This window comes from Pagrus pagrus, assembly GCF_965226575.1.
Source record: "Pagrus pagrus genome assembly, chromosome: 15".
NCBI classification, from domain to species: Eukaryota; Metazoa; Chordata; class Actinopteri; order Spariformes; family Sparidae; genus Pagrus; species Pagrus pagrus.
The window spans coordinates 5,940,330-5,966,911 of record NC_140199.1 but is presented as its reverse complement, the minus strand read 5'-3'; the positions used below and the strand labels follow the sequence as shown (position 1 = coordinate 5,966,911).

The following is a 26,582-nucleotide window of genomic DNA, read 5'->3' as shown; positions in this document are numbered from 1 at the left end:
AACCCAGGATACGTTGACTTTTTCCATTTCACAAATATGACAGCAAGGCAAGATGGCTGCCAAATGAAAGAAGACGACGGCACCATCTGGAAGCTGCATATTATAACCACAGGATATTTTTAGCCAGACGTCAGGACAACTTCCAGCCGTGTTTGTGGCGACAAAAACAGGTATTTTAAGCCAAAACATGATCTTCTCCGAACCCCAACCGAGTGGTTTTTGCTCTTAAACCTGACCAGACCAAAAGCACAGTGCTGTCACAACACGAAATTAAAAACTGAACATAAAGAAATGTAAAGTTTCAACAGAAGTGTACTTCTCAACCCGGTTGTAACTATATCAGACTATGATTTGCACGTATTAGACTTGGACATTCACACAAGCAGCTCAGGTCAGTCAAATAGCAAATATTAGCATAGATTTCATGTTGAGCATTCCTCCGGCTACACCAGCCAGAGAAAAAAAAAAACCTCAGAGCTAGATACCAGACCAACAACCAGAAATCTCAGGCTCCTACTCAGACACTAGAAATGTATGCAGACACCAACACATCGCCTTACAGGGAGCTATTTGCCTTGGCGCGGCACACTGCCCTCTTTACAAACGGTCTGGGTAATTGGTGATACATATCTAATATCGCCAGTCATCGCCTCGCTCCCTGGATGTTTCTGACAAGCGGAGAGGGAAACCCTGTAGCTTTCGAAAACAGAGCAAACACTCTGCTCCGCTCCTCTGCTCGACTCGCATCCACATCGCTGCTGCAGCTGCCCGATTCACTGCCTGAATGTTATTCTGTTTCCATCGCACGCCAGGCCCTCGGAGAAGCCAAGGGGTGTCCTTACAAATTCACACAGGCAAAGAGGAGTACTTTATACTGGGAGAAAAAGAGAAGGCCCGCTCATGTCCGTGAGGGACCCCCCTCCATCGCAGGCATATATGATCTGTTGGCTTTTCCTCTGCCCTTCGAGCATTACGCTTCACAGAAAAAGCATGATCCAAGGCAACAACAGCTACAATGCGGTTTCTCCAGAGGGCTTCTGGGTATTAAACAAAGGGGCCTGTTGGTAGGAACTAGCTAGCAAACAGCTGGGCTAATAGAGTGGGACTAATTAACTACAGGGCCGCTCTCCGACTCTCCCTGTCGAAGCTTGTGGATGTTTACAAAGACGTCCCAGAGAAAGGGAGGAGAAAAATAAGAGGCTTTCTTCTTTGTCTGCTCTTTTAGTGCGAGAGGAGACACCCAGGACTGATTTTAATGACATGTGTGAAGCAAATGTGATCCTCCCTCCATTTTTTTTTTCTGACTGCCAAAGGAATTCAGTGCTTAAAAAATACCACCGGCACTGTGGTCAAAGCATAAACACCCATAACTGGGAACTCAGCATGAGAGTATTGTCGCCACATGCAGAAATAAAGAAATATTTTCATTTAATTGCTCACATTCTCACTGTTAGATCGCTGCCGAACACCTGCTGATGAATAAAAAGATCCAAGAGCACCAATAAATATTTCATTTTCAAAAATCACATTATCAAGTTATTGCGTACTCGGGATTAAAAGCAGCTTCGGAGTTCAATAACAAGCGCACAGAGACCTCTGATCTTACGTAACGCAGAGACCTCCTCACAATTCCTGCAGCTCATACAATCGAGAGAGCGAATGCTGCGTTTCCGGGTAGAGATGGGGATTTTTATACCAGTGGGCAGTGATCCGTTCAGAGGAGAGGGCAGAGCGGAGCATGTGTTTGTCTCAGGAATAGCCTCAGAAAAAAGGCTTAGAGAGGAGACTGGAGTTCACTAGTTAAAGGCCCTTCGACCAGCCAGCATCCTTCCTCTGAGCTCTGAGAGGGGGAGGATGGAGGGAAGAAGGGGGCAAAAGATGGAGAGACAAAGAGGGAGGAATTAGAGAGGAACTGAGTGCAAGACGAGGTGTAGAAGGAGAGGAAGAGGGCGGCTCGATAGGCTGAGGAGAGAGAGCGGAGGGGTGGATTGCAGGGTAGATGGGAGAGAGAAGGAGAGAATGAGTACAGGAGAGAAAGATGGCCATTAGCTGTGCAGCTCTACAGGCAGAGAGGAGGAGAATGAAGAGAGTGGAAGAGAGAGAACATGAGGGAAAGGTCAGGGGGAAAGCAATCTGTAAGAGGTGGAGGAGAGAAAGTGGTGGAGGGAAACACAAGAACGAAACATTGAAAGAAATTGAAAGAGGAAAGAAGAAGAGAAGAAAGTGAATCTGAGAAAAGAAGGAGGAGAAGAAACTGGGATGAGAAAGGGAGAGTGTAAGATATAAACAAGATAGAGAAAGACGAATGAAGAGAGATGATGAGCAAGAGAGAGTCAGCAAGAAGAGGAAAGATGAGAGAGAAAGATGACAAGAAGAAAACAAAGGAAAAACAGATGTGAAAAATGCAAGAGAGGAGGATGGGGAAGGAGAAGAGAGCGAGAGGAACAAAGAGAGGTGAGAGAAAGGGAATAGAAGAAGGATAAACAAAGGTAGCGTTTTGGAGTGAGTGGGAGGCATGGAAAGAAAAAAACGGGGAGGAGAGAGAGAAAAGCACGGGGGTTCACAAGGAGAGAGAAACCGACTGAGAGCGAAATGAAAGAGGGAGACGCGAGAGTAGGTGGGAGACAAGGGAAAACTGGAGAAGAGAGGGAGGATGCGAAGATGAAAGAGTAGAGGACGAGGGAGGAGAGACAGCGGGGTGAAACTGTCGGGGAGAGAGCGAGCAAAGTGCCAAACAGATAAATAACCAGCTTACTGGGATTACCAAGTGACTGACACACAATTTGCCAGAGCCAATATGACGTGGCAGTGATAGCTCTTAACCCATATAAACCTGAACACAGTCCAAGATGTCCTCCGGTATTTACTGTTGTCACTGCGTCCTCATGCTCTACAGTGTGTGAGTGTGTGTGAGTGTATGTCAAACATCACATAAACAAAGCAGTCACACACGCAGAAATCAGGGTGAATGCAGGCTGCTGAAAGATGCTGAAAGAGCTGTTTAATGCCAGACTACATTCAGAAAAATACAATACTCTACATGGACACCTGAACGTTACACCCACAAACCGCTGCAGAGATTTCTCCCATTCAGCCATTAGAGAGGTCAATATAGTTTCCATAGGTGTCATTTGCAAAGGGAACTCTGGGTAAATGTCCCCAGCATTGTTTTAAATGGATGATTTTGTCCCACCACTTTTTAAAAGCATAATTAGTTGTGCTAAAAAAGAGTTTGCACCAAGAAATGCTAAAGATCCTATTTATGAGAAAAGTTGATTTTTGAGTCTCATTCACATCTGGTTTCCCCAATCTGCCAAAAACGGATACTTTGGGATGGCGCCCGACTCGACCTACAATCCCAAAGCGTCAGTATTTATTTGACAACTTGGGAATGACTAAAAAAGATCAGCTTTACTTACAATTACGACATTTAACTAACAAATGAGATTAAATACATTTTGATGTAAAAATCTACTCTGACCTCATATGATCCCTTGAAGTGACACCCTTTCAGGACACATAGCGTGAGTGGAAATGTGATATTATTAATTGTTGAAACTGTAGAAGAGAAATGATTTAGTGGAAACTTTTCAGAAAGTCAGAAAAAGTGGAACCAACTCAAACTGCCTGATAGCAGGAGAAGCTAGTGGAGAACACGTCTTAAGAGGGCAAAACACACACATAAATCTACAGTACTGTCCAATTAAACACACTCCAAAGCACTTTTTACATTAACACGGCCAATTACCTTAATTGTAATGTGTATTTTAATAACTTTAAAAAGCATAACACAATTTGCTTCAATGAGAATTAATTATAAAACTGTTTAAACAACATGGCTCTTTCAAATGATAGCAGTATGAAACTAATAAAGTGGTTTCACGTGTTATAATCTCGATTAATATGGTAACGAAATGGACATAAAATATGGGGGGGGGAAATATTTTTAGGTCATTTTACTATTTATGATTAATCTAGTTTAGCAAATATGTCTCAGTAACCTGCAGATACCCTGATACCTACATGCATCATGTTCAGCTCCCAACTCTCCTGCAACACTTCAAAGCACCTCATTCATTGGGCTGATACACACATACAGTATGCAGAAGATGCACATGTATACACACACACACACACACACACACTACCCCATATTTTACCCTCTAATGAAATTCAACAACAAACAAAAAAAACCTACAATAGCCGGGGAGAGTGGAGGGGGAGGAGATATGATGAGAGAGAGAGGGACGAGAGGACGAGAGGAGGCGGGACGACGTAAGGAGTGGGCATGTAATTGGAAAGATGTGAAAAATGAAGTGTCAGTTTGGTCAATAAAGGGCAAAGGTCACGGAAGCAGGAGCCCAAACTCGACACAGAGCACGCTCATTAGAGCCACCAATCTAGATCTTGCCTGGCTGCCCACGACCATTAGTCATCAGAGGTAGGGGCGTGCACGTACACACACACACACACACACACAATATTGCTTTGTCTTCCTGCTTCACTGTAATTTCGCTTCCTTTAAAATTAGTCTGTTCTCCTTCGTCTGCATCGTCCGTCTATCTTTTATTTTTATCTCCGCTCGTGTCTCACCTCTCGGTCCCTCAGAGCCTCTAATGACGAGCGAGCGAGAGAGAAAGACAAACATGTTGAGAGAGAGAGAGAGAGAGAGAGAATGTGTGTGAGAGACACAGAAAGAGAGAGGATGAGACCGAGTGTGAGACAGACAGAGACAAAGAGAGACAGAGAGAGTGTGTGTGTGTGTGTGTGTGTGTGTGTGTTGACTATATAAATGGCTGCTCATTGGAGTGGAAGGCATGGCGGCGCTCTCTGCTCCCACCCAGGCTCTGCCTCCTGGCACTGGCAACCCTGCAAACTGCTCGCCTTGACATCGCCTTCAATAATATATGAAGTTGCTTTTTTGCCTACAGTTTGTTTGCAACGCCGCCCCACCACCACCACCACCACCACCACCACCGACCCATTCTCCCACTGCTGCCTCTTTCTCTCTCTCTTCCTCGCACACACACACACACATATTCTTCGAATGCACACACATTCAGCAGAGTTGTCTGGTCTAACAGGAAGTGAAGATTAATGTGCAAGACCCTTTAAATTAATTCAATTCTGCGCACATTTTACATTTTTCATACGTTCGTTAACAATTCCTACACAGAGCGTTTGAGTCAGGTTCACGTACACCGACTCTGACTTGTAGTAATGGTTGCGAGCTTCAAAGCCGTTGCTATTCTGCAAAACACACCCTTGTTTTTAGCTGTGTATTTAATCGTATCCACAGAGAGATCTGTAATATTTTAATGGGCCTGAATTCCTTCCAACAGGTGCGTGCACTCCTTCAAACAATGGCAAAACATGAAAATCCGCAACAGCAGCTTATGACAAAAGAATAAAAAAGATGAGAAAGAGGGCAGAAAGAAAGAGTAGGGACTTCTGCAAGCTTACATACAATATAAACTGTGTAGTCTGAGATATAATGAAAGCAGAAGCACATGAACACGACCACATAGCTCAGATGTGAAGCTACATGATTGAAGCATGAGACAAACCACAGCCAGGGCGGCACCAGAAAACTGCTCTCAGGTATGAGCCATCTACCACACCATGTCTGCCCCCGAGCAAGGCAGCGACAAGGTTCAGAAGTGCTCTTATGTAGCTAGCCATGACCTTTGACCTCTCTAGGAGCCGTTCCAGAAACAGTCTGGATGAGCCTGTCAAACCTCATCTGGGCACATAACAAAGTTTTTTTTATCATGTAAGCTGTACATGAAGCTCAGTCTCTTACCCTGTTCGCTGCTGTTGTCGCCGCTGTGTGATGTGTGCCCGCCGCTGGACGGCCCCGGCGTCCCTCCGGAGCGTGTGGACGCCGTGTCATCGTGATCTCTGTTCCAGGACGTCTGTCGTGAAGAAAGGAAGATAAATCCGTTAATCCAGTGTCAACTTTCTGATGTTGTTCCTCCATCATTAGTTGTGTTGATTATTATCTTATTTTGAAATATGCAAAACGTACACGTATGTTTCCCAATATGTGCCAATATGAAAACTCTTGCTTTGGATAATTTATAGTTATTATATTCCCAATAAATTTACTATTTGAGTGCACTGGTGTCATTTTAGACAGCAAAGTTTGTTGTTAACTGTAAAATATCCTTCCGCCATTATTTATTTTGACAAGTGTTTGATGAATCATCCAACAAATTGTGTGTTTATCAGCCAATACAACAATATCAGGATCTGTACTTCCTATTATCAGCATCAGCCCCAAAAATCAAGTATCGGTCGGCTCAGATACATACACAGAAATATCACATGAAATTCATCATTTGCCAATTCTCAGCACAGTCACGCGGTCTATGTGTGTGTGAGCCCCTGCAACAATTTTATGGAATGAGGATTATTGGGGCTCGATGAAGAGAAAGGCCCAGACGAATATAGCGAGCGAACATGTTGTATTAGTTCCCAGCTTTCTGAGGCATGCAATCCACGGCTGCCTCCATTTGGCTCAAACCACTAGCAGATGAAAATACAAAACAGCTACAACTTAAGATAGGCCGCAGCCAGCGCCAGGGAGTGATGTCATCCAAGCAGAGCAGACCGGAGAGAAAGGGAGAGAGAGGTAAATAACTCAAAGTATTGCTACACAAGTATAAATACTCCGCTTTGTCCAAAAAATGAAACACACACAAAAAAATGGATGACCAATCCCGCTAATGTAGATTTAAATTTCATTCTGGGAAGCGGAGCCGGAGCAGAGACATAACCAAATAAGCTGAAGTTTTCCCACAGCCTTCTCTCAAACACAAAACGAAACAAAAATGCTGCATGAAACGGACTTTTAAACTTTATATAGACAAATGAATAAAGTTGAGGTTTTACCGCAGAGTGGAGGTCCATTCCTTTTCTCTACGTCTTCAAGGAAAATAACACAAGAACACACGCAGCTGACTAGAAAAGACAGGATCGGGAGACCTGCGTTTATATATAGTAAGCTACGTGTGTGTGTGTGTGCGTGTGTGTGTGTGTAAAGGACAGTCTTGGGCCAGATGAGTGTCAGCTGCACACCGGACACACAGTGAGAAGCACATGGTCCAGACAGGAGGATAAAGGGACACACACACACACACACACGCAACAAATACTGATCAGACACACACATATGCAAATAAACCCACACACATACACACAGAGAGACATATTCAGTGACTCACACACATTCACAACTACAGATCTGTTGCTTACACACACACACACACACACACACACACAAATCACATCCTGCCACATCCGAAGCTGCTACACATTATTGACACTAAACCAGATGTAACCTCTTATCTCTCTCTACGCCTCTGAAAAGTAACATTAGCACCGAGGACAGGAGAGAAAAGAGACTTCAGAATAGAAGGAAGTGGAATCTAATGTCTCGCCACACACAACTAGCTATCACAAACAAACACGCAGCAAACCAAACACACACGCACGCACACTTACTCGAGCCTACTCTGCGCCCACGTGAGCCTATCTCTGCTCCGTCAAATCAAATGAAGCAGATATCAAGGGGGCAATGTGGTGTCTGCATCACGCTTTTAGGGCTACGTGACGAAATGAGTGATAGAAACCCACACGGAGGCAGAGCAGAGCGGAGGAGAGGAGAGGAGGGAGAGAGAGGGGAGAGACACACGGGGGAACAACTGGTTTCAATTGGGATACGACAGGCAGCGCTGCCTCTGCGAGGAGGATTTGGAGCTCAGTTTAGAGCGATGAAAAAAAAAAGTAGACATTAATTCACGACACAGGGTTTGTTTTAACAAAATGTAAATGGAATAAAATAACAGAAAAGGATATACAAGTCAGCAAATTCAACACATTTGGGGTCTATTAGAGCCCGTTTGATGTTCCTGGGCTATGAAATTATAATACAGTGCTTACATGGACGATAAAATCGTTGTTTTCTAAATTAGGCTTTGAGTCTTTGCAATAAAGAGGAAAGTCGCTGCACAAAGGCATGACTAAGACGGTGATTGGGTAGATAAACGTTGATTTTAACGGGGATAAGATAACAAGAGGATCTTTTTCTTTTTCCCTTCCACCTCTCACAAATCCTTTTTTGCTGACTGTAGAGCGCTGAAAAATGAAACAGCCGTGCATGACCGAGTAACTCCAGAGAACATCAGAAGTGAGGTAATCCGGACCACATGCTCAGCACGCAAACAGTTAACACTGGCTTTTGCCAGCTCCTCCAACAGTGCAGCTTTTAAAAATGAGCAGAACTTGTTTATTCAGAGCTCTGTGAAAAAGAAAAGTGCAGTACCCCGGGGATGTCGAGCGGCAAGTATTAAAAACCCAAGAGCCTCGACTCGCAGAAAGGATGTGTTTTTTTTTTTTTTTCTTTTTGTTTTAATTCTGTAACAAATTCCACTTGAAAATATAATTAGAAAGTGGAGGGGGAAATGGCAAACTACTGCATTAGCTGTAATTGAACAAAAGAGTGCTTTGCCTGCTGGGAGCTGGCCGCTGAGGCCCCATGGGAAAGGGGGCGGGGCTGAGACAGGACCTGGTGGCATCTCCGCGGGGACGGGGAGTTTATTTATAATCACAGGCCGCCCTTGGACGGAACAGGCTCGGCACTGATCTAACACGCAATTAATACACACACGGCTGAGATCACACAACCCGCGCACACACAGACATACCAGCGCACACAGGTCACACAGCATGTGTGCACACAGCCGTGCACAAATAAAAACACACACGTTTATACTTTACTACTATCTGCTTTTTTTTTTTGCAAACACATCACAGAAACCGCCACACAAAAGCACACACACCTCGAACACAGGACACACAGCGTCAAAAAAAAACACAAACACACACCCTGAGCCAACAATGCAGAGGTCCACCTTCTCAATATGTAAATTCACAAGATGAATAGATGCATAAACAGAGAGCTGGAGGAAACAGCGAGCAGGAGCGCGCTGTCCCTCTGCACACATAGCTACACACTTGATTTATTCTGTCCCCTTAATGAGCCACCATGGTCTCTCGCCCTCTCTCTCCCTCCCTCCCTGCCTCCCTCCCTTTAACTCTTTCCCTCTCTCGCCCCGCTCTCCCCTGTGCAGGATGTAGATTAATTCAATGCTTAATTGTTTAGTAAATTCAATTTTCCACATTCTATTCTGCCTAGCTTTAGCTAAAGTTCTTAAATCTGCCGCGCCGAGCCGAGGGAACCCTGTTTGTGAGCCGTGCATACCTTTTTTTTTCCCCCTTCTTCTTCCCCTTTTTTCTTTTTTTTTCATTACCATTTTTCTTCCCTCCACCACCCTAATTCGCCATGAAAAGATTTTCCTTGCTGGAAATTCTGATTCCGCTATGATCGGTGAGGCATTCCAATCCAATGCATTCTCATTGTGCCGCGTCTAAGATGCGAGGGGGGCTTCCCTTCCTCGCTGTGCCAGGGCCCATATCATACAAGCGCTCATGCAAGAAATGTTGCCTTGCCAATTCATTTGCAATAATAAAGAAAATGGTTAAGGTTGTTGTGCTTTGCCCCCCCCCCCCACCCTCCTCTCTTTCCTCACTCTGAAATATCTTTTGTGATGATATGGATATTTACTTTTCACTCTGTGCCAGCGAGCGTGCGGGAATAATCATATGTGCATACTTAACGGCACAGACATAAATATCCAAATAACCCCCCACATATACACTCCTCAGAGGTGGTACATCTGAATCAAAGATGACAGTTGGACTACTCCATCCCCCAGAATGCTTTGGTGCATCTGTTCTCTGCGGTTGTTTTCTTTAACACCATTTTTGACCTTTGCAGCGGCGCTGCTTCCTCAAGTCAAAATCTGCGAGAATGCCATGTGTTGCAGCAGCGAGGTGGCCTGCAATAACTGCGGACACATTCTCCCACTCGGCTGAATGCTGTTGGGGAAGTTGTTAGTGAAAGGGGCTGAAAGGCCAGCTATTGTAAACTCTTGTTTACTTTGCTTTCCACTGTGACTAGATAAAGCAGGATCTGCCTCTCTGATAACCGGCCAGGCAAGTGCTTGCCCAACTACCTCCGCTTTCACTGCTCTCTCCACCCCTCTCCTCCCCTCGCTGCAATATTAGTGCCTCCAAAATGAAAAGAGGGGCTGATAATGGTATGCGTGGTGCAAAAAAAAAAAAAAAAAGAGAGTGAGAGAGCAAAAGACACCCCCTCCCTCCCTTTCTGTTCTGCACTCCCCTTCTTCCCTAACTCTTCACAATAGACAAAGAAAGAAGAAATAACCTTATAATTGCTGAAGGGGGTGAGGGAGAAAACTGGATTTGGTCTCTTGAGTAAGTAAAGTATGCTACACTGAATAGCCGTCAGGTACTCTTCAATCGGCTTTTTAAAAGCGGTGGGTTAACCTCATCGAGACAAGCAAAGATAATTACATGTTTGAGATAATTACCAGAGCTTTCAAAGTCCATTTAGATGACACTCGCGGAAACTGACAAACTGATTTTCTTTCTTTGTGGCCTCTTCCACTTCAGGCTCCTTGTTTACTCTCTGTGAGCTGAAATCCAAACAAAAACATTAACTCGAGTGCTCCCCCCCCCCCTCCACGCTATCTAACCCCAAACAAAGCATATTTCCTTGTTGTTCGGCTGTGAATGAAAAGGCAGGCGTAATTTCTTAATGACATGTTTTGCTGCGGTTTCTTCGTTAGCCTAGCCTAGCTGGACTCGCAGCCGGCGCGCTGGGATGTTCTTAGCGGATCCCTTGGAGACGGGCTGTTTGTGACGGCGGCCATTGTCAGAAGCTCGCAGGGGGTTAAGGGGGAGAGGAACTTTCCATTAGCTAAGTACACATGTGTTAAGCCAGGTTATTGTTTACTTAGCCAAAGAAACCACAGCAGGCCTCGGGGACAGACATGGCCGCCCATCATGAGTAACACGAGACACAAGCCAAGAACTTTATTTGCAGTCAGGATTTTGTGGCTATCACAACAGAGTATCTGTTCCTCCAAGCACTAGTTTCCATCAGGACAGAATGATTTAAAAACAACTGATAAATCAACCCAAACGTCTGAAACTATAGGAGAATATATAAGAAGCTCCGTACGTCCCCGTTCTTTGAAGTCGCACTGGCCTTGATTTGCTTAACCAGAATCACCCCTACTTGCTATTCCACCACAATAATGAAGAGGCTAAGAAACACACAAGTCACGTGGTCGCCCTCTTTGTATCACTTGTTGAATCCTGAACAGCCGCCCCGCATTCACTCCCCGATGGAGAAAAAAAAAAAAAGGGGAGTTCAGGGGAGGGGAGGGTGAAGGGGGTGGAGAGGAGGGAGGGGGCGAGTGGGGGTCAAACCTCTCCTCTATTCAACTACAAAAGCTGCTATTACCAACAATCACCACGATGATTCAGAAGTTTGTATTAAGATCAGCAGCGTGCCACTGTAGGAGAGAGAGGGAGAGGGGAAAAAAGAGAGAGAGAGTGTGTGTGTGTGTGTGTGTGTGTGTGTGCGGCTGTTAAGTCGGGTGTAACTCGATCCATACTTCAACGAGAAGCGGATAGATTAGCGATAGCGGTGTACTGATTAGGAAAATAGTGGCTGACCCCGGCGGTCAGGGTTTCCATTGAGTTAGGGAGGAGGGGGGGTGCAGGGGTCACTCTCTGACCGCCAGAGTTACCTAAACCAACACTGCTGGGTCTCACTGACCTGGAAACCAGCACTTGTATGGCATAACAGTGCCAATTGTTGGGAAAAGATACCGCGATAGCGCTATCGAGAGTAAATTCTTACACAGTGACCACAACACTAAGCTCACACAGGCAGGGTTTGTTTAGGAAAGATTGTGCGGGACGTAAGGAAAACAGCGAACGCAGAGATGTTGTTTCAGATTGACGGTTATTTTACATTCTTCTTACATGATTTCAGCAGCAAAATAAGAAAAATCACACTGAAAAATGTAGAAACACCTCCCCACTGAATTAAGTCAACAAATCAACCCCTAAACATTCACAACCGCTGAGGACTCTCCCACAAAAAGGCAGGCGGAGAGAATATTTTTAAGGGAAATTTCAATTATTTCCAGCCCCACTTCAGCCTGCATGGCTCAATCAAGTAGAGGAGCTCTTGAGACTTGGAGAGAGTCCTCAGCACTATTAGTAGTGTTCTGCTCTACAGCGGAGAGCCCGGGCCCTCGGAGTTCATTAGCAAATTGCTGCGCCCCTCCCCGTGCTCTCTGCGCAATTAAAGGCAACTGTGCAAATGACGTACCGCGGCGTGGAAATACCTCCCCGCTTCTGGAGACAGAGGCGAACATGTGCGCCGGGCAAATAAGGATGCAATCAGCGGAGCGACTGCTGCCACATTTCCGCAACAACAAGAAGACCGAGACAGTTTGGACACGAGGGTTTCTACATTAAAGGCCTCCACAAACTCACCCCGGAATAATAGATTTTAATTGTGTCTTTTATGTTTGTATACAGCCGAGCTCAGAGCAGGATGTGTGCGTCTAACAGGGCAACTGGAGCTGTGGAGAAATTAGGCAAAACATGGTGGGAAGTCCTCCAGGGAGCGGCAGGGAAAGGGTTAAGAAAGTCCAACTGGTGCTAACCAGTCACTCCACTCACATAGCACCTGAGGGGGGTGCTGCATTTATCAGGCCAGTCTGAACACACACACACACACACACAAACACGCACACATTTATGCATACACTTGTGGACATATGTGTGCATACAGCTCATGCACATTAGCTTGCAGACACACACACACACCCACGCACAAAGACACACACAAACACAGGAGGGTGAGCCCAAACTGGCTGGGCTGCATTCACAAGCCGGTGCAGAGCCTCTCTGACTTTTTCACCTCTCAGCTATGCTCTGCTTTCTTTTAAAAGGGGCGCTCGCTCAGCGTCCCTGCACACTCGCCTCCATAGGCAGACTAACAAAACAACGTAAAGACACGCAGGGAATGCTCAGAAAATTACTGTCATGACGCAAGAGTGCATAATGCAGCAAGAAAGTCGGCGTCTTCGGATTGTTGAGTTTAATAAATTCAAAGTATTTTTTTTTTTTTTTTTTTTTGCCTCTGACATTTTTTTTCTCCTCTGCTACAGTCGCCTCACTGGAATAAATTGGTTTATGAATAAATGAGCCTGCTTTCTCCGTCTTGTTAACATTGTTCTTTTGTGCAAATTCTCAGCATTTTTTTCCAGTCCACTTCAACTTTATGCCCGAGGGCATATATTAAAAATACATATGGAAAGAGATAATGCACACACAACGCAAATTCGTTAGGGATGTCACCGCCTAACAACTGCAGATAAGATGTCACACAAAAATAGCCCGCAAAACTCAAAAAAAATATATATTCAGCCCCGAGTAAGTTATGAAGTGCACTGCCATTAGATTGACAGTGTGAGTATTCAGCAGTGAGAGGCATGCACCCCTCTGCCTGTTTGGATATGCCCATTTACACACAGCCTGCTGCTGCTGCTGCTGCTGCTGCTGTGGACCTTCTCCATGTTATCCTCCTGGAACATCAGCCCAGCCCTCACCACGACACATCTGTCACAAAGTTTTCCCTGCGTTTTGATGCAAACTCTCCCTGTAGGTCATTTATATTATTCTGTCACATCACAGTAAACATACGCTTATGTGGTTTAAGCCCTGGATTGGCTTTACACAGAGACCATCATTATATTAAAATAGGCCATGTCTTCATCTTACAGTCAATTAAAGATACGCATCAGTGCCTGAAGCACAACATCATTTCCTTCATATACCTAGAAACCCAAGGGTTTTAACACACTATTTCCACGTCTATATACCATAAAGCTTCATTGCATCTCCTGACCTATCTATTAAAAAAAAAAAAAAAAAAAAAAAACTTTGACAACTGAATCCCCCAGAGAATACAACAAGCCCTTCAAAGAGACACTTAAATGCACAAGTGGCGTCTGTGTTATTTAATTCTGTTTCTGGATTAAATGAAGTATTATCTTCCGGGTGATCTTTTCTCATTTCCATAATCAGCCATAAGGGCCGGGGCTGCAGGAGTGTGGGGGTCTTTCCCAGTCGGGCCCCAGTCCCGCTCCCAGCCCAGCCATTCAGCACAGGACATAAAAGCCGGTGGCTGCCTCTCTCTCCACTCAGACCAGCCACTCAACCATATGGAGGTCCGCGGATTTAAATTATTTAGCCTAATCGCTTCATTACTTTTTATGTCGGACTATCCAACTAATCCCTTTAATTTGGACACTTGATTTCTTTTTCCCTCGTCGGCATCCGTAGGTTATAGCCGCTCCTCTGCTAAAACTCTGAGGATAGTTTGACTTATTGGGTCTCATAGCCTGCAACCCTGCTCAAATGACTCCAGCTATTAATGGCCGAAAATCCAGATTTGCATAATTCTAATCATCGGTTGCTGTTATCATTATTTAACGGCAGTGTATGGACCATTAGGGTCATGCCTGTGCGCACACTACAATGTCCCCGGAGTGCCAACAGTCAGTGGAGCACATAATGAAGGCTGTGGTTATCTCTGATATCGGCACAAAAGGAAACACTCCCTAATCTACCTTTAATACCCGCTGCTTCTTCTATAGCTCTCAAATATAGACCTCCTCATTGGCGCTGAATCTGTGCGCTCTGAGCGAAAATAAAGGAGGAGGAGAGGAGGGGTCCCGATAAGCAATGTGCACTCATGTCTAAGGAAAAATACTGACAAGACGCGTAATGAACCGTGAACTCCACAGTGGAGAAACCAAGGCACCTAAACCACAGTTGTGCAGCCCCATACTGCTGCCGCTCTCCTGGGCTGCACGACACACACAAGACGGGGCTGATAACGCGAGAGGAGAGGAAAGGAGAGGAGGAGAGGAGGAGAGAGGAGAGGAGGGGAAAAATGGAGAGGCACTAAATTAAAATCGACATGAAACAGGTCAAGTTTATGGCGATGCTTTTTCGAGCTAATCTCCCCAGGTCGGTTCCGGGTTCAAGTCTTAATGGGCCAATAATAGCAACATTATTCAGAAAATTTTTCATTCCGATGGATGGAATGTAAAACGGCCTTAATCATATGCAAATAACAGCGCAGCGGAGTAGTGACCCAGAATAGCTGAATAGCCAGCAGGGAGAACACACACACACACACACACACACACACACACACACACACACACACACACACTGAGGCAAAGAGAGAGAGAAAGAGATGTACCTGATCAAGGGCCACCGATGATCTTGTGATTTCCTCGCTGTCTGATTTGGACCCGCCCTCTCTGTCGTCTATGACCAAGTCGATGGGCATCTTGCCTTTCAAGCAGCTGATGTACCGGTGACAGAAATTATCACACAGCTCGTGTACCTTCACACACACACACACACAGGGAGAGAGAGAGAGAGGGAGAGAAGAGGGGAGGCATGAGGCGTCACACACACTCACCCAAAAGGGACATCATCACACAACTGTGACATGTGCGAGCATAACGCACACAAACACACACGCCGGGCTGTGACGTGAAGATCAAGCACAGATCACAGAGCAGAGCTGCATCCGAGCGGTTTCATTACGTCTAAATAAATTATAGACATCACTCTAAACATACTCAGAAACTCTAATTCCATTTATTTATTGTGCTTGAAATTAACTTTAAACATTGTTTTGCATTTGTCTTGAAATTATAAAATCCGATGTGTCCAGTTCCGGTGCCGTGCCGAGCCGAGCCGTGACAGTAACTTTATTTTTTTCTCCCCCCTCCTCTCAAAATAGAGATATCGTCGAAAATTGACAGTGACAAGAGGGCTCAGGGGCTACAACGCACTCAACACCCGTGTTAAATTCATCATCGGTGCCCCGGGTAGTGGCCATTAGAGGAGGGTGACCCGCTTGACTGACATTTAAGGTAAACTGTTTAATTTCGGCTACTTATTACATTATCGCTGCCAATGCTGCGCGTCACCGTCACCCGAGAAACACGAAAAAAGGAAGAAGTCAGATGGGAAGAGAAGCTGCTCTCACTGAGTTTCTCTTATTTACAGTTTGCAAATCTCTTTCTGGACAACATGAGAGAGAAACAAGTATTTAAAAAAAAAGCGAAAACTTTCTGACAGCTTTGATGATGTTCTCCTAATGTGAAAAAGTTGAGGTTAAAGTTGGCAGCACAGGCTACTGTAGTCCATCTGATGCGCAGACAAATCAGGAGTTTTACACCCACTGCTGCCTCCATCCACAGATGGCAGCCGGGGGGCCTTTTGCCCTCCACAAAGAAATCATTTCTAAAAAACCCCGCAAAGTTCGCCTATACGTTTCACCTTGCGTGCAACTTCTGCCAGCATTAAACTTCATTAAAAAAAAAGCGCGCGGGGAGATTTTGGGCACAGAGATATCCGTTCCAGTTGTAACAGCTTGCGTCGTGATTAAACGCGGAAGAGAAATGGCCCCGTGATTGATTTTGACGCTAATTATAACCGACGAGCAAAAAAAAAAAAAAAGAAAAAGAAAAAACATTTCATGTGCGAACGCAGCCCATAGGTCTGAAGCGGCAGTGGACAGAGGAAATGGTGAGAGAATATTACCTTCTCCAGCTCCAGAAGATGAAATCGTAAAACTTGAATGGCTTGAATCATCTGAAAAATTAAAATAACAATAAAAAATGAGCTGCTCACATCTCTTGATATTAAACAGGCACGTTTTTCTCAATACAAGTGACTGCAGACGAGGAAAATATTCATGTGAATGGATTTTATGTGGGACTGATATTAAACTTGGACGTTATTGCAATATGGAGAGCAGGCAGCCGGTGCAGCCCGGCGCTGCAATAAGCCTCAGAGTCAGAGATCTATTAGCCACCAACTAGTCGTGAGGAAAACGTTACTCCTCACATCACACTCGGAGTATCAAACTGTACAAAGTGGGAGAAGCCTGAGCAGAATAAGTTTTCCAGGCGGAGTTCAAAGGTTTGTGACAGCTGTGAGTCAGCGGCCCTTCATGTGCAGATACAACCGGGGGCCATGGTGATATCAAACAGCCCGAGAGAGAGAAAAAGGGAGCATCACCTCCAATAATGCTGAAACTTTTTCAGCAGCACATGGCTCCCTGACAGTACACACATGAACATCCCGCCGACACACATGCAAACAAACATCTGCTTTATTCTGGAGGAAACATGCGGAACATGTCACGTTAAACAACAAAATAGAGAGTGAGAATGTTTCTTACCAGATTATCCAACTCTGGATTCGATGAAAATAAAGGCTTTTCTGCGCGAATCTAAAAAAAGCAAAAACATGTGCGTAAAATATGTGAGAAACAAATATAATAAAGTGAGATTAAATCCAACATGCGGCTGCTGACATACACACACGCCAATTAGAATTAACACAATTACAAATAACTTTGTTTTTTTTATTAATGAGTGCCGTTTTATTTTCGGTCTCTTTTACGCACGAACAGTCAGAGCTCCGCAGGTGAGGAGCTCCACCAGCCCGAGCGTGCAAGATCTTTTTTTTTTTTTTTTGTTAAGAAGAAGAAGAAGTCAAACTTTCCTGACCTGTTTTGCAAACACTGCTATGTCTTCATTGAAAGATTCCGATGAACAGACGTCTCCTCCCGCCACCCCGGGCTCTCTGGGGGTGCACGTCGCTAATTCACATTTCTCAAAAATCAGTGCAAGCAAGGGGAACAGGGGGTGCCTGGGAACACACACAATAGCAAATGTCACCAGAGAGAACAGCGCCGGGGTCAAGACGACTCCAGGCTAGATTTAGCCAGCCATGCTACTCTTCAACAACTCGCCCATGGGGACTCGCTGCTGCAGCCCAATGCTATTATATTATGCAGAGGCTCGGGGAAGGAGAGAAAAAGGGCTGCAAACAGCGGGCAGACCCTGTGATTAAAATCTAGGTGAGCCCTAATAGCGTGAAAGCTTTGTGGAGTCAGTCAAACAATTTCTTTGCACAGGTCTCCATTTGGATCCGTGTGTGTGTGTGTGTGTGTGTGTGTGTGTGTGTGTGTGTGAAGCTGTAGGCGACCAAATGTTGACGATTATTTATCGTCGCAGTCATCAGAGTAAATATGAGCAGGCTGTGTTGGAAGTTGTGTCAGTTGTGTCGTGAGTCGGTGGGAGTCTTCACAGGCGTGTTTAGCCACCGTGAAAAAGCTCCTAATGCTGGGATTTCTTTTTTCTTTTTTTTTTAATTAACTGCTGTAAATTAATAAATGACATGCATGTGTGGGATTTCCTTTAAAACGTGATGTATTTTTTCTTAATTTGCTCGAGCCTGACACATTACACACAATTAATTAATTAAAAGCGGGTTAAAAGAGAGGAGAAGGTAATTATTTTGCTCATAATAAAACGCCGCAGCTCGAAAAGAAAAAGCAGGCACGTTGAATTAAAATAAAGTGGTGTAAATACTCATTAAAGTGGACTTTGTCTCTTTGTTATTCTTCACATTCTAATTAAAACTGTGAGCAGTCATGAGACCAGCCCCAGAAACAAAATAAACTGCACATTTCCTCTCCCCTCCTCTGTTTGTTCAGAGCTGGAGCAGCTGATAAATATGATTCACTTTAAAAAAGCATTAAAAAAAAAAAAAAAAAAAATCCAAAATGAAGGAGGAACAGAGGCTGCAGCCGCTCTCTGCACCGCTCTGCTGCTCCAGTGTTGTGCTCAGACACTTCACCGGGTAGCACGGCTCCACTCAGCCCGCTGCTCCTTCCTGCTACCACGGCGTTGCCTCTGCGCTGCCCCCCCCTCCAGGGCCTGCCTTGCCCCGCCAGAGAGCGAGTCTCTCCCCCCCCCCGGCGGACCGGAGAGCTCGCACCTACCCGTATATAGCGTCTTTATCTCTCTTGAGAGCGTCGTTAACAGAGGAGCCCATACTGGGGGGCATGGTGTTGGTGTGGGCGGTGTGCGGGTACTGGTGGGAGTGCAGCTGGGGCCCGTGGTTGAGGTGCACCGCCTGCATGGACCGGGCGCCGTGCGGGTCTCCGTACATGGTGGTCGGGATGCCCACCCCGTCCATCCCGTAGTGGGGCAAGTCTTCGTACTGCACGACAAGAAACACGCGGGGAGCACACAGTGAATACACACGCACAGATATACCACAACTTTACTGTTCACACACAAGTTTTCCTGACTTATTGTTTTATATATTATAAAAGTTATTTGACGCAGGAGACGTGAGATTTGGAGTCGTGTGAGGGAGGAAAGTTAAAATGTGACAACAGGGCGAAAATCATTCCCACGATGAGTCGACATGTTTCAGGCTTTGGACGCTCAGGCAGGACAGGACAAATAAATTCACACACACGCTTTTAATTTGTACTTGTGTTCAGGAAATTAACTTTTTAAAGGCAGGAGTCAGAGCGACCTGTTCAGCAGGTTATCGCTCACAGTCACACAAAACTATTTATTCTGGAGTGGAAAACTAGTTTTGTTCTCCACTCCACCACACTGACCTTTGCTCCTCAGACGTTATTAAAATAAATATGAATTATTGAACGTGTTAAAAATACCGCGAGGACAAAAAGGGAAAACTGCAGCAACATGGCGCAGATATTATTATTATTATTATAATTAAAGAGGCAGTAATTAGTTTTAACACCGTCTCTCTTGTTGTTCTGTTTCCACCGCTGCAACAAATACCTCCAACTTGTTCCTCGCAGTGTTTTACGGTTTTAAGGGCTCATAATTGTGCAGCATGTTATTACCCATCAGGATCTCTGTGATTAGTTCCTGCAGCAAACAGCAGGTAAGCGCCTGTTGTGTGTTTTTTTTTTCTAGCCGGATTGTTCAAACTTCAAACTTTTTCCACGTGTCAGCTCTGAGATAAATAACGCAGTCTCGTCTTTACACTGTTGTCTGCTAGTTTTTTTTACACACTCAGACGTGTTGGTGTTGGAGTGCACAAGCCTGAAATATAAATATTTACTCGAGGTTTGCTTCTTTTACAGATTAAAAGAGAGAGAGAGAGGGGCTTGAATTATTGACAACGCTCTCCAGAAGTGACAAACAAAGTGGAAAGAGTAAAAAATAAAATAAGAGCATTGTCGCTTAAAGCTGAGCATTTGGAGCCTAAAGGCAGAAAGAGGTGCAAACCCCGGCGTGCTGCAGCTCTGGTGCCAAACTGAAGCAGCTAAATGTGTCCCGAACATCTCTGCTGCTTTTACACTGTTTACTAGCCCGTGTGTGTGTGTGTGTGTGTGTGTGTGAAGATCCCAGCCGCTGTCTCGAAGCTGTCCTGCAGTGCATGAATCAAAGCGTTTGTCATCACCTCGTTACTAAAAAACTGCCTCCTTGGCATTATGCTAATAACGCGTGTTTTAGCACATTTTGCGGTGCGGAACGAGGATTTGTTTTTTTGTGGCTGTTTTGTTCGTAAATAATAATAATTAAAAAAAAGCTCCACTCAACGTGAAATCTGGAGTCTTGAGGAGAAAATGTGGAGATGTGTTTTTGCCTCTCTGCCCTCCCCCCCTATTTCGCTTCCAGTAACTGGCCTGTCATAACTAATCTAAAAAACACAGCCGATGTGAGATATGATCACGCTTCCAATGTCCCTCAGCGGGGCCGGTTTGTGGAGCAAACGAGTGCGGCCGTGCGTAATACCGTGCCAAAAGATGCCAAAAAACGAGCCCGTGTCTCCATGTGTCAGGAAGACGACAGAAACTTTCGCCGCGAGTGTGTGTCCGCGCGGGTATGTGTGTCATTAAGCCACGTTACAGCGCAGGATTGCATTCAAGCACAGCAGACTTGGAGAAACTTTTTTTAGGGGGGATTGCCCTACGTACCCGTTGCGCCATAACCCTCCTGACTCCCTGGTCGTCCTTTCAGTTTAGATAAATCCCCTCTGAGGCCAGGGTGGAGACGAAATGAAGAAAGAAAATCCAAATAAATGGGAAGATGTTTCAGCCAAAATCCCGTATGCTTCTTTTTCCACGGAACGGTGAAAGCCAGCCCCCGCTTTCTGCGCAAGTTTAGCCCAGGCGCGGCGAATAGGTCCTCGGCTGTCCTCGGGGCAGCGGCGCCAGGCTCCTTTTCCAAAACCAGGATGAAAATAAAATAGCCCCTCAAACAAAACTGGCGACTCTCATGGCTTTCTGCCACTCCGCCTGTCAGTCAAAACGCGAGGGCTTGTCAAAAGTACCGGATGAATGATGGTCCGACGCGCGTCTCCACGGGATCGGCACCACCTAAATGTTAATGGTCACAATCACAGTTAAAAAATGAAGCAGGCTCTCCTCTCGTTTTCTTTGATCACTCTCGGCTCCCGGCTTGATTTTCTTATGCAAAAGCGTCTAGAGGAGATCAAGAGGAGGTGGGGTGATAATTCTGGCTTAGGCTTTTCTTAAAGGAGCCACGATCGATGCTGAGCGTGTGTGCGTATGTGAGTGTGTGTGTGCGTATGTGTGTGAGTGCGTGTGTATGCATGAGCCGCCTGCCCGTTTTGTGTACAATGGATGTGTGTGTTGAGCTGAGGAGGAGCGGAGGATCTGGACCAGACTGCTGAAACCCGGAAGTAGTGGTGGCCATAACAGGTCGCGTCTTACACAACGCACCGGGCTGCAGCAAGTCGTGCGGAGAGGAGGGGGGGTGGGAGGACCCTGCGAGCCCGGCGAGCCGCGCGGAGCGAGCTGGAACAACACGGGGATAAACACAGAATATCCACCTATGACTCCAGCTCCAGCTCTCACGCTCATAAAGTGGCTTTATTCTTCAGTCTGCAGCGTTCTCTGTCTGTAAATATGCAACATCTGTTCGTCGGGATTGGCGCGTCCAGCATCCACTCCTCTGCCTGTAAACAGTTTATTAACGGCTTATTGAACCATCTCTCAACTCTGATCCCGAGATATTGTCAGGTATGTCATCGAGAGACTACACGCCCTGAATTTTAGATTAACTTTGGACCGGACTGACTTTGTGATCACGCAGTTATTGAGTGGAAAAGATAAGTTTATAAGTCTGAAACTAGCTCTGGAGGCAGGTTGGGCTTCTGTCAACATCACGTCTGCATGACATCAGTGTAGCTCCGCAGCCAAACATCCAGTCCTGCAGGTTTTTGCGCCTCTGGGTGCTCACTATCGACTTCTACGCAGCCTATTATCCTCCAATGTTTGCATTAATGTATGACTGAGACCAAAAGGTGTCAACTTAACATACGAAGCACAATAACAACAACTTTCTTTAACTCATTTAGAAGCGCTGTTCATTTTTTAATCATGAGAAGTGGTTGTTAATTAGTCCACATCTTGGCACGGAGTTGTAATCTGCACGCCGAATTGTGAAAGAAGTGATTAAAAACGCAACAGCAGCGTTTCTAAAGGTCTAAATATCAGTTCACATGTCGTCCCGTCCCCTCTCCCCCACAGCAGCGCTGAATGGGTCGCTCCAGTCTGCCCGGGCTGTCCAATGGCAGAGAGGCTCAGGGATGGGAGCCCCCTATTGGCTCCCCGCATGATCGATCCGGGGCTGATTGATCGGTTTTAGGCCACATTTTGCGAGGAGGCGCAAAACAAAACATGGTCCGCGGGTAGAAAACACACACTCCGCGTTTTCTGTCAGCCTGCACGGGCTGCGGATCCACCAGAACAGAGGAGATTTGACCGAGACATCTCTAACCTCTCTCTATCTCTCTCTCTCTGCCTGACACACACACCAATCCTCATATCACTGACTTAATTACTCGCTCTCCTAAACTCACTCACACTTTGACTAAAACTCCCCCCCCCCTCAAAACCCAAACAGAACCACCAGCTCACGTTCAGAACTTTTTCTTTCTCCTCTCAGACGAGTTTTAAAACTTTCCCCGTCTCTCCATAATGAACCCTTCACTCCGAGTTTCCACGCTTTTGCAGAAGATTGTAAAAGTTTGGTCAAATATTGATGAACTTTAATTTATGGAGGGGAAACTTCCACTCGAGTAATTTCAAGAAAAAGTAATGATATAATTGATTAATGTGTGGCTGTAAATTAACAAAATAGTTTGAATTTACTACGTCACCGTCGTTATATTTGATTCCTCGCTGGGATATAAAGGAGTACAAATCTTATTTAATTTAATCTATCAACTTTTTTTTTTTTAATTAAGAAGTTTAACTACCTCAAAATCTCCATTAAATATTTACGACATATTTCATGGCATATGAAGTAATATAAAAATGGGATAAGTCACATGGACATGATTGGTTTTAAGAGGAGACGCATCCGTAAAGGATTTCAAGAAATTATAATTGATTTCTGTCTGTTTTCCACACGCCCAACTTTTTATTTATTCCTCAGCCCATCACACGTGAACCGAGTGTGTAAAACAGCCACATTATCCTCTGATTATGCTCATAAGGTGTTGCTGGTCGGTGACAGTCTGCTTGAAGTTTTTTCTTTTTTTCCTTCTCCCCCGTGCAGCGCGTCCAGTCATCGATCATCTGCCCCCGGTGCCAGAAACGGTGTCATAACATGATAATGCGGCTTCACACATTCGGCGTTGATTCCTGCGGTAAAAAAAAAAAAAAAAACCCGACCGGTGGGATCCGATGGGACAAATTTACAGGCATGAAACGACGATCAAAGCCTCCTGCGAGTCCGGCCGGCGAGGCTCCGGGGCGCGGAGAGCAGAGGAGCCACGGAGCCGCGCAGGACGCACGGACTTTTACGCACAGAGAAAACCGGATCAAATAATAATCTGGGTTGCTTTGTGCTCGTCGAGTTTGTTAAATCAATTATTTATTGGTGAGTAGAAGCTCTCATTTTCTCATCCTTTATTATTTTAACGCCATATTAAATAATTCAAAAGCTTATTATTGTCACTCAGATATTTCTCTTGAAGGAAAGTATTATTATTGTTTTAATTAAAGGGGAAGCTGCTGTTTGAATCCACTTTCTCGCTGAATTTGTGGGTTTAAGTGAAACGCAAACAGGATTATAAAGCTCACTACACCACAAGGCACACTAAATTTTAGAGGGTCATTGAGAGAAAGCAAAGCTAAATTAACATGAAAGGAGACCACATCAGCGCCTGACCACTGTAAAATAACTACAATGGCATTATAAAGCAATTAAGCTACCTCAATTAGCGTCTATAAAAGCGAGACTGGAGCTCCACTTTCTCTCCTGGAGTTGCTCTTCCGTGAGGGTCAGCGCGTTTTGGCATCCTGCAAGACAGCAAGGAGGGTGGTGGGGTGGAGAGGGGGGGCAAAACACCGTCATTTTCTGTTTAATCCGCTTTGCGATGACGGTAATGCTGTGAGTCGTTTCAATAAAATCAGCAGGTATTACTTTCAAACGGCTGAATGTAAATCGACAGCATGTTTGACTGGCGAAACAAACGGGAGCGTGTTATCAGGCGGGCCTGCGCGCCGCGACTTCTGCTGCCCGGAGACAAAAACACACAGGTTGTTGTCTTTTGTGTCGAGTTTATAAAAACACACACATCCTCAGTGAGCAAGGTGTGTACGCCTCTTTACTATTTCAAGCCACTGCGGGTCATTTTCAGCCCAGAGAACGGTGTAATAAATAATGCAAATGTGATTATTAATTGCAAAACGTGCAGTTGGAGTTTAAAAAATACACAATAATAATAACTCCAGGTCAGAGAGTGTGTCTGTGTGATGGTCCGTGCCTCTGCTTGTCTGTGGCTGTTGTTTTTTAAAGATATCGAGGTCTAACCGGCAGCCCGAGGAGTCAAACTGAGGTCAAACTTTTTGCAGCCCCGCAGCTCTGCGCCCCAAACATGTCGGGATCTGCAGGGAGGAGGAGAAAAAAGGCCACCGAGCCTCTGCTCTGCTTTGTGTCACCGCTGCGGCTCTCAGGCAGACAGATAGACCTGCTGCAAAGTTTTCACAGCTTATCTAATTATATGGAACTACTAGTATATTATCGTCTGTCAGAAGAACCCAGCCGGATTCATTAAGAGTGCGTTTAGGCGCTGTGTGAGCTCAGAAATTATTCAGTCAGGGGGGAGAAGGAAGGAGAAAAAAAAAAAGGCGCTCGTCTTTCTCGTCTTCTCTTCTCTTGCCTTTGAGATTTATTCTTAAAGTTAGTGTAATGAGCTATAACGCAAAGGAAGACACGTATTACATCCTGATTATCCACCGAGCTTTGCAAATTACTGGTTTAATAAAGTGCAGCAAAGATTGGGATTATTTTAATCCGCGGTTTGTCTCACATTAGTGCAGAGAGGATGATGGGACGCGATGGATGTTTAAAAAATAACGCCGAGTGTAACAACATGGCACCGAGCACATCATGGAAAACACTCTGGTCTGTGGTCAGTGGTGTGAAATCACAGTTTGAGGAAAATGGTGATAATATAATAAATCGCAATATTAATTTTTAAGCATGAAATCAGGTCAGTTTGGACCAAGTGGCACCGTTTCCTCTGGGACTTTTCACTGGTGCTGCTGGATTCTGCAGTTTGGCCCAAATGTTACTGGAGCTGCTGCTGCTGCTGCTGCTGCTCAGATCCTCTCACACACATTAATGCTTAATCATTTGCGCCTTCTACCGGAGCTGTTGGAAATTACACGACATGCAGAAAAGGCAGAGGGAGAGCAGCTCAGATAATTAAGATTAAAAAGTCCAAACTCCTGCAACATAAATCCACTTTTCTTTTGTTTTGCATCATCTTCTGCATGTTGCACTTAAAGCACAGCATAATGTTTGACTCTGTGAAGAAGTTTTCCTGTTTATATTCCCTCTCTTTGTTCATGTAAATAATTCAACATGCTAATAAAAATTATAATCCCAGTGCCAGTGCTCTGTTCACGTGTTGCCTTTTATTGCAAAATATCCAGTGTGTGTATTTATGTGTTTGTTTTATTTGGAGCTATAAGATAGAAACTGGTGACACGACGTGAAGCGTATTTCTATTGCCTGCGTTTAATCTGGAAAAATGACCCTGCAGGCCGTGATCACCAACAAATTCATAATAAATCATAAATTAAAAAGGGTGAAGGTTAAGTTCACCCGGAAATGAAAACTCAGTCATTATCTGATCATAAGGGGGGAAAGTCGTAGTCCACAAAACATTTCTGGAGCTTCAGTGCAGAAATCAACACGTTATCAGCGCAATGAAACTCGTAGTTCACTCTGTTTCTATGTAGTGCCATGGTTAACATATTTACAAATGTATAAATATATACTAGAAATGAATAAAAAAGTGCAGAGGATAAGAAAAGTATCATACACTCATCATACACACTGAGGTAGGCGATTACCAAACCACAGTACGAAAGGATGTGCAGCATCAAGTAGATGGGGACTTCTTTTAAAAATGTATAAAAACAACAGAGATGAAAACAATAAAAGGCAAAATCAAAGTCTCCGGAAGCTCCAAGATCCCAAATGTATATGCAAAGAGGTTATTTACACCCTTCTTAAGTCTGAAATCTCCCCTGAAGCTGCTTTTAACCTTCATGTGTAAACGTGCACCTTGTCTCGACCGAGGGGATGTAAATAATGTCCTTTCAGATCAAGACTCAGATTACGCCGGACGAGCTGTGCGGAGCCGTTTAAGTTCTTCTTCGGTTGTTTTATACGTTGGAAAACAAGTTCCCATCTACCTCAGTTGTTTAG

At 44.9% G+C, this 26,582-nt stretch overlaps 1 protein-coding gene across 3 annotated transcripts in view; it reads right to left on the bottom strand.

Moving 5' to 3' along the window:
• Nucleotides 1–26,582, bottom strand: part of meis1b (Meis homeobox 1 b) — a 222,402-nt gene that overhangs the window by 60,974 nt on the left and 134,846 nt on the right. For 2 of the 3 annotated variants that reach the window (XM_084375047.1, XM_084375045.1), the window contains 6 exons: nucleotides 18,839–19,059; nucleotides 17,559–17,700; nucleotides 17,228–17,278; nucleotides 16,585–16,635; nucleotides 15,227–15,373; nucleotides 5,804–5,915 (listed from right to left, as the gene is read on the bottom strand). In XM_084375047.1, the coding sequence (XP_084231173.1) occupies nucleotides 5,804–5,915; nucleotides 15,227–15,373; nucleotides 16,585–16,635; nucleotides 17,228–17,278; nucleotides 17,559–17,700; nucleotides 18,839–19,035 (700 nt within the window). In that variant the 5' untranslated portion in view covers nucleotides 19,036–19,059. Of the gene's footprint in view, nucleotides 1–5,803; nucleotides 5,916–15,226; nucleotides 15,374–16,584; nucleotides 16,636–17,227; nucleotides 17,279–17,558; nucleotides 17,701–18,838; nucleotides 19,060–20,803; nucleotides 21,514–26,582 lie in introns of those variants that run through there. The other variant, XM_084375046.1, reaches the window with a different exon arrangement.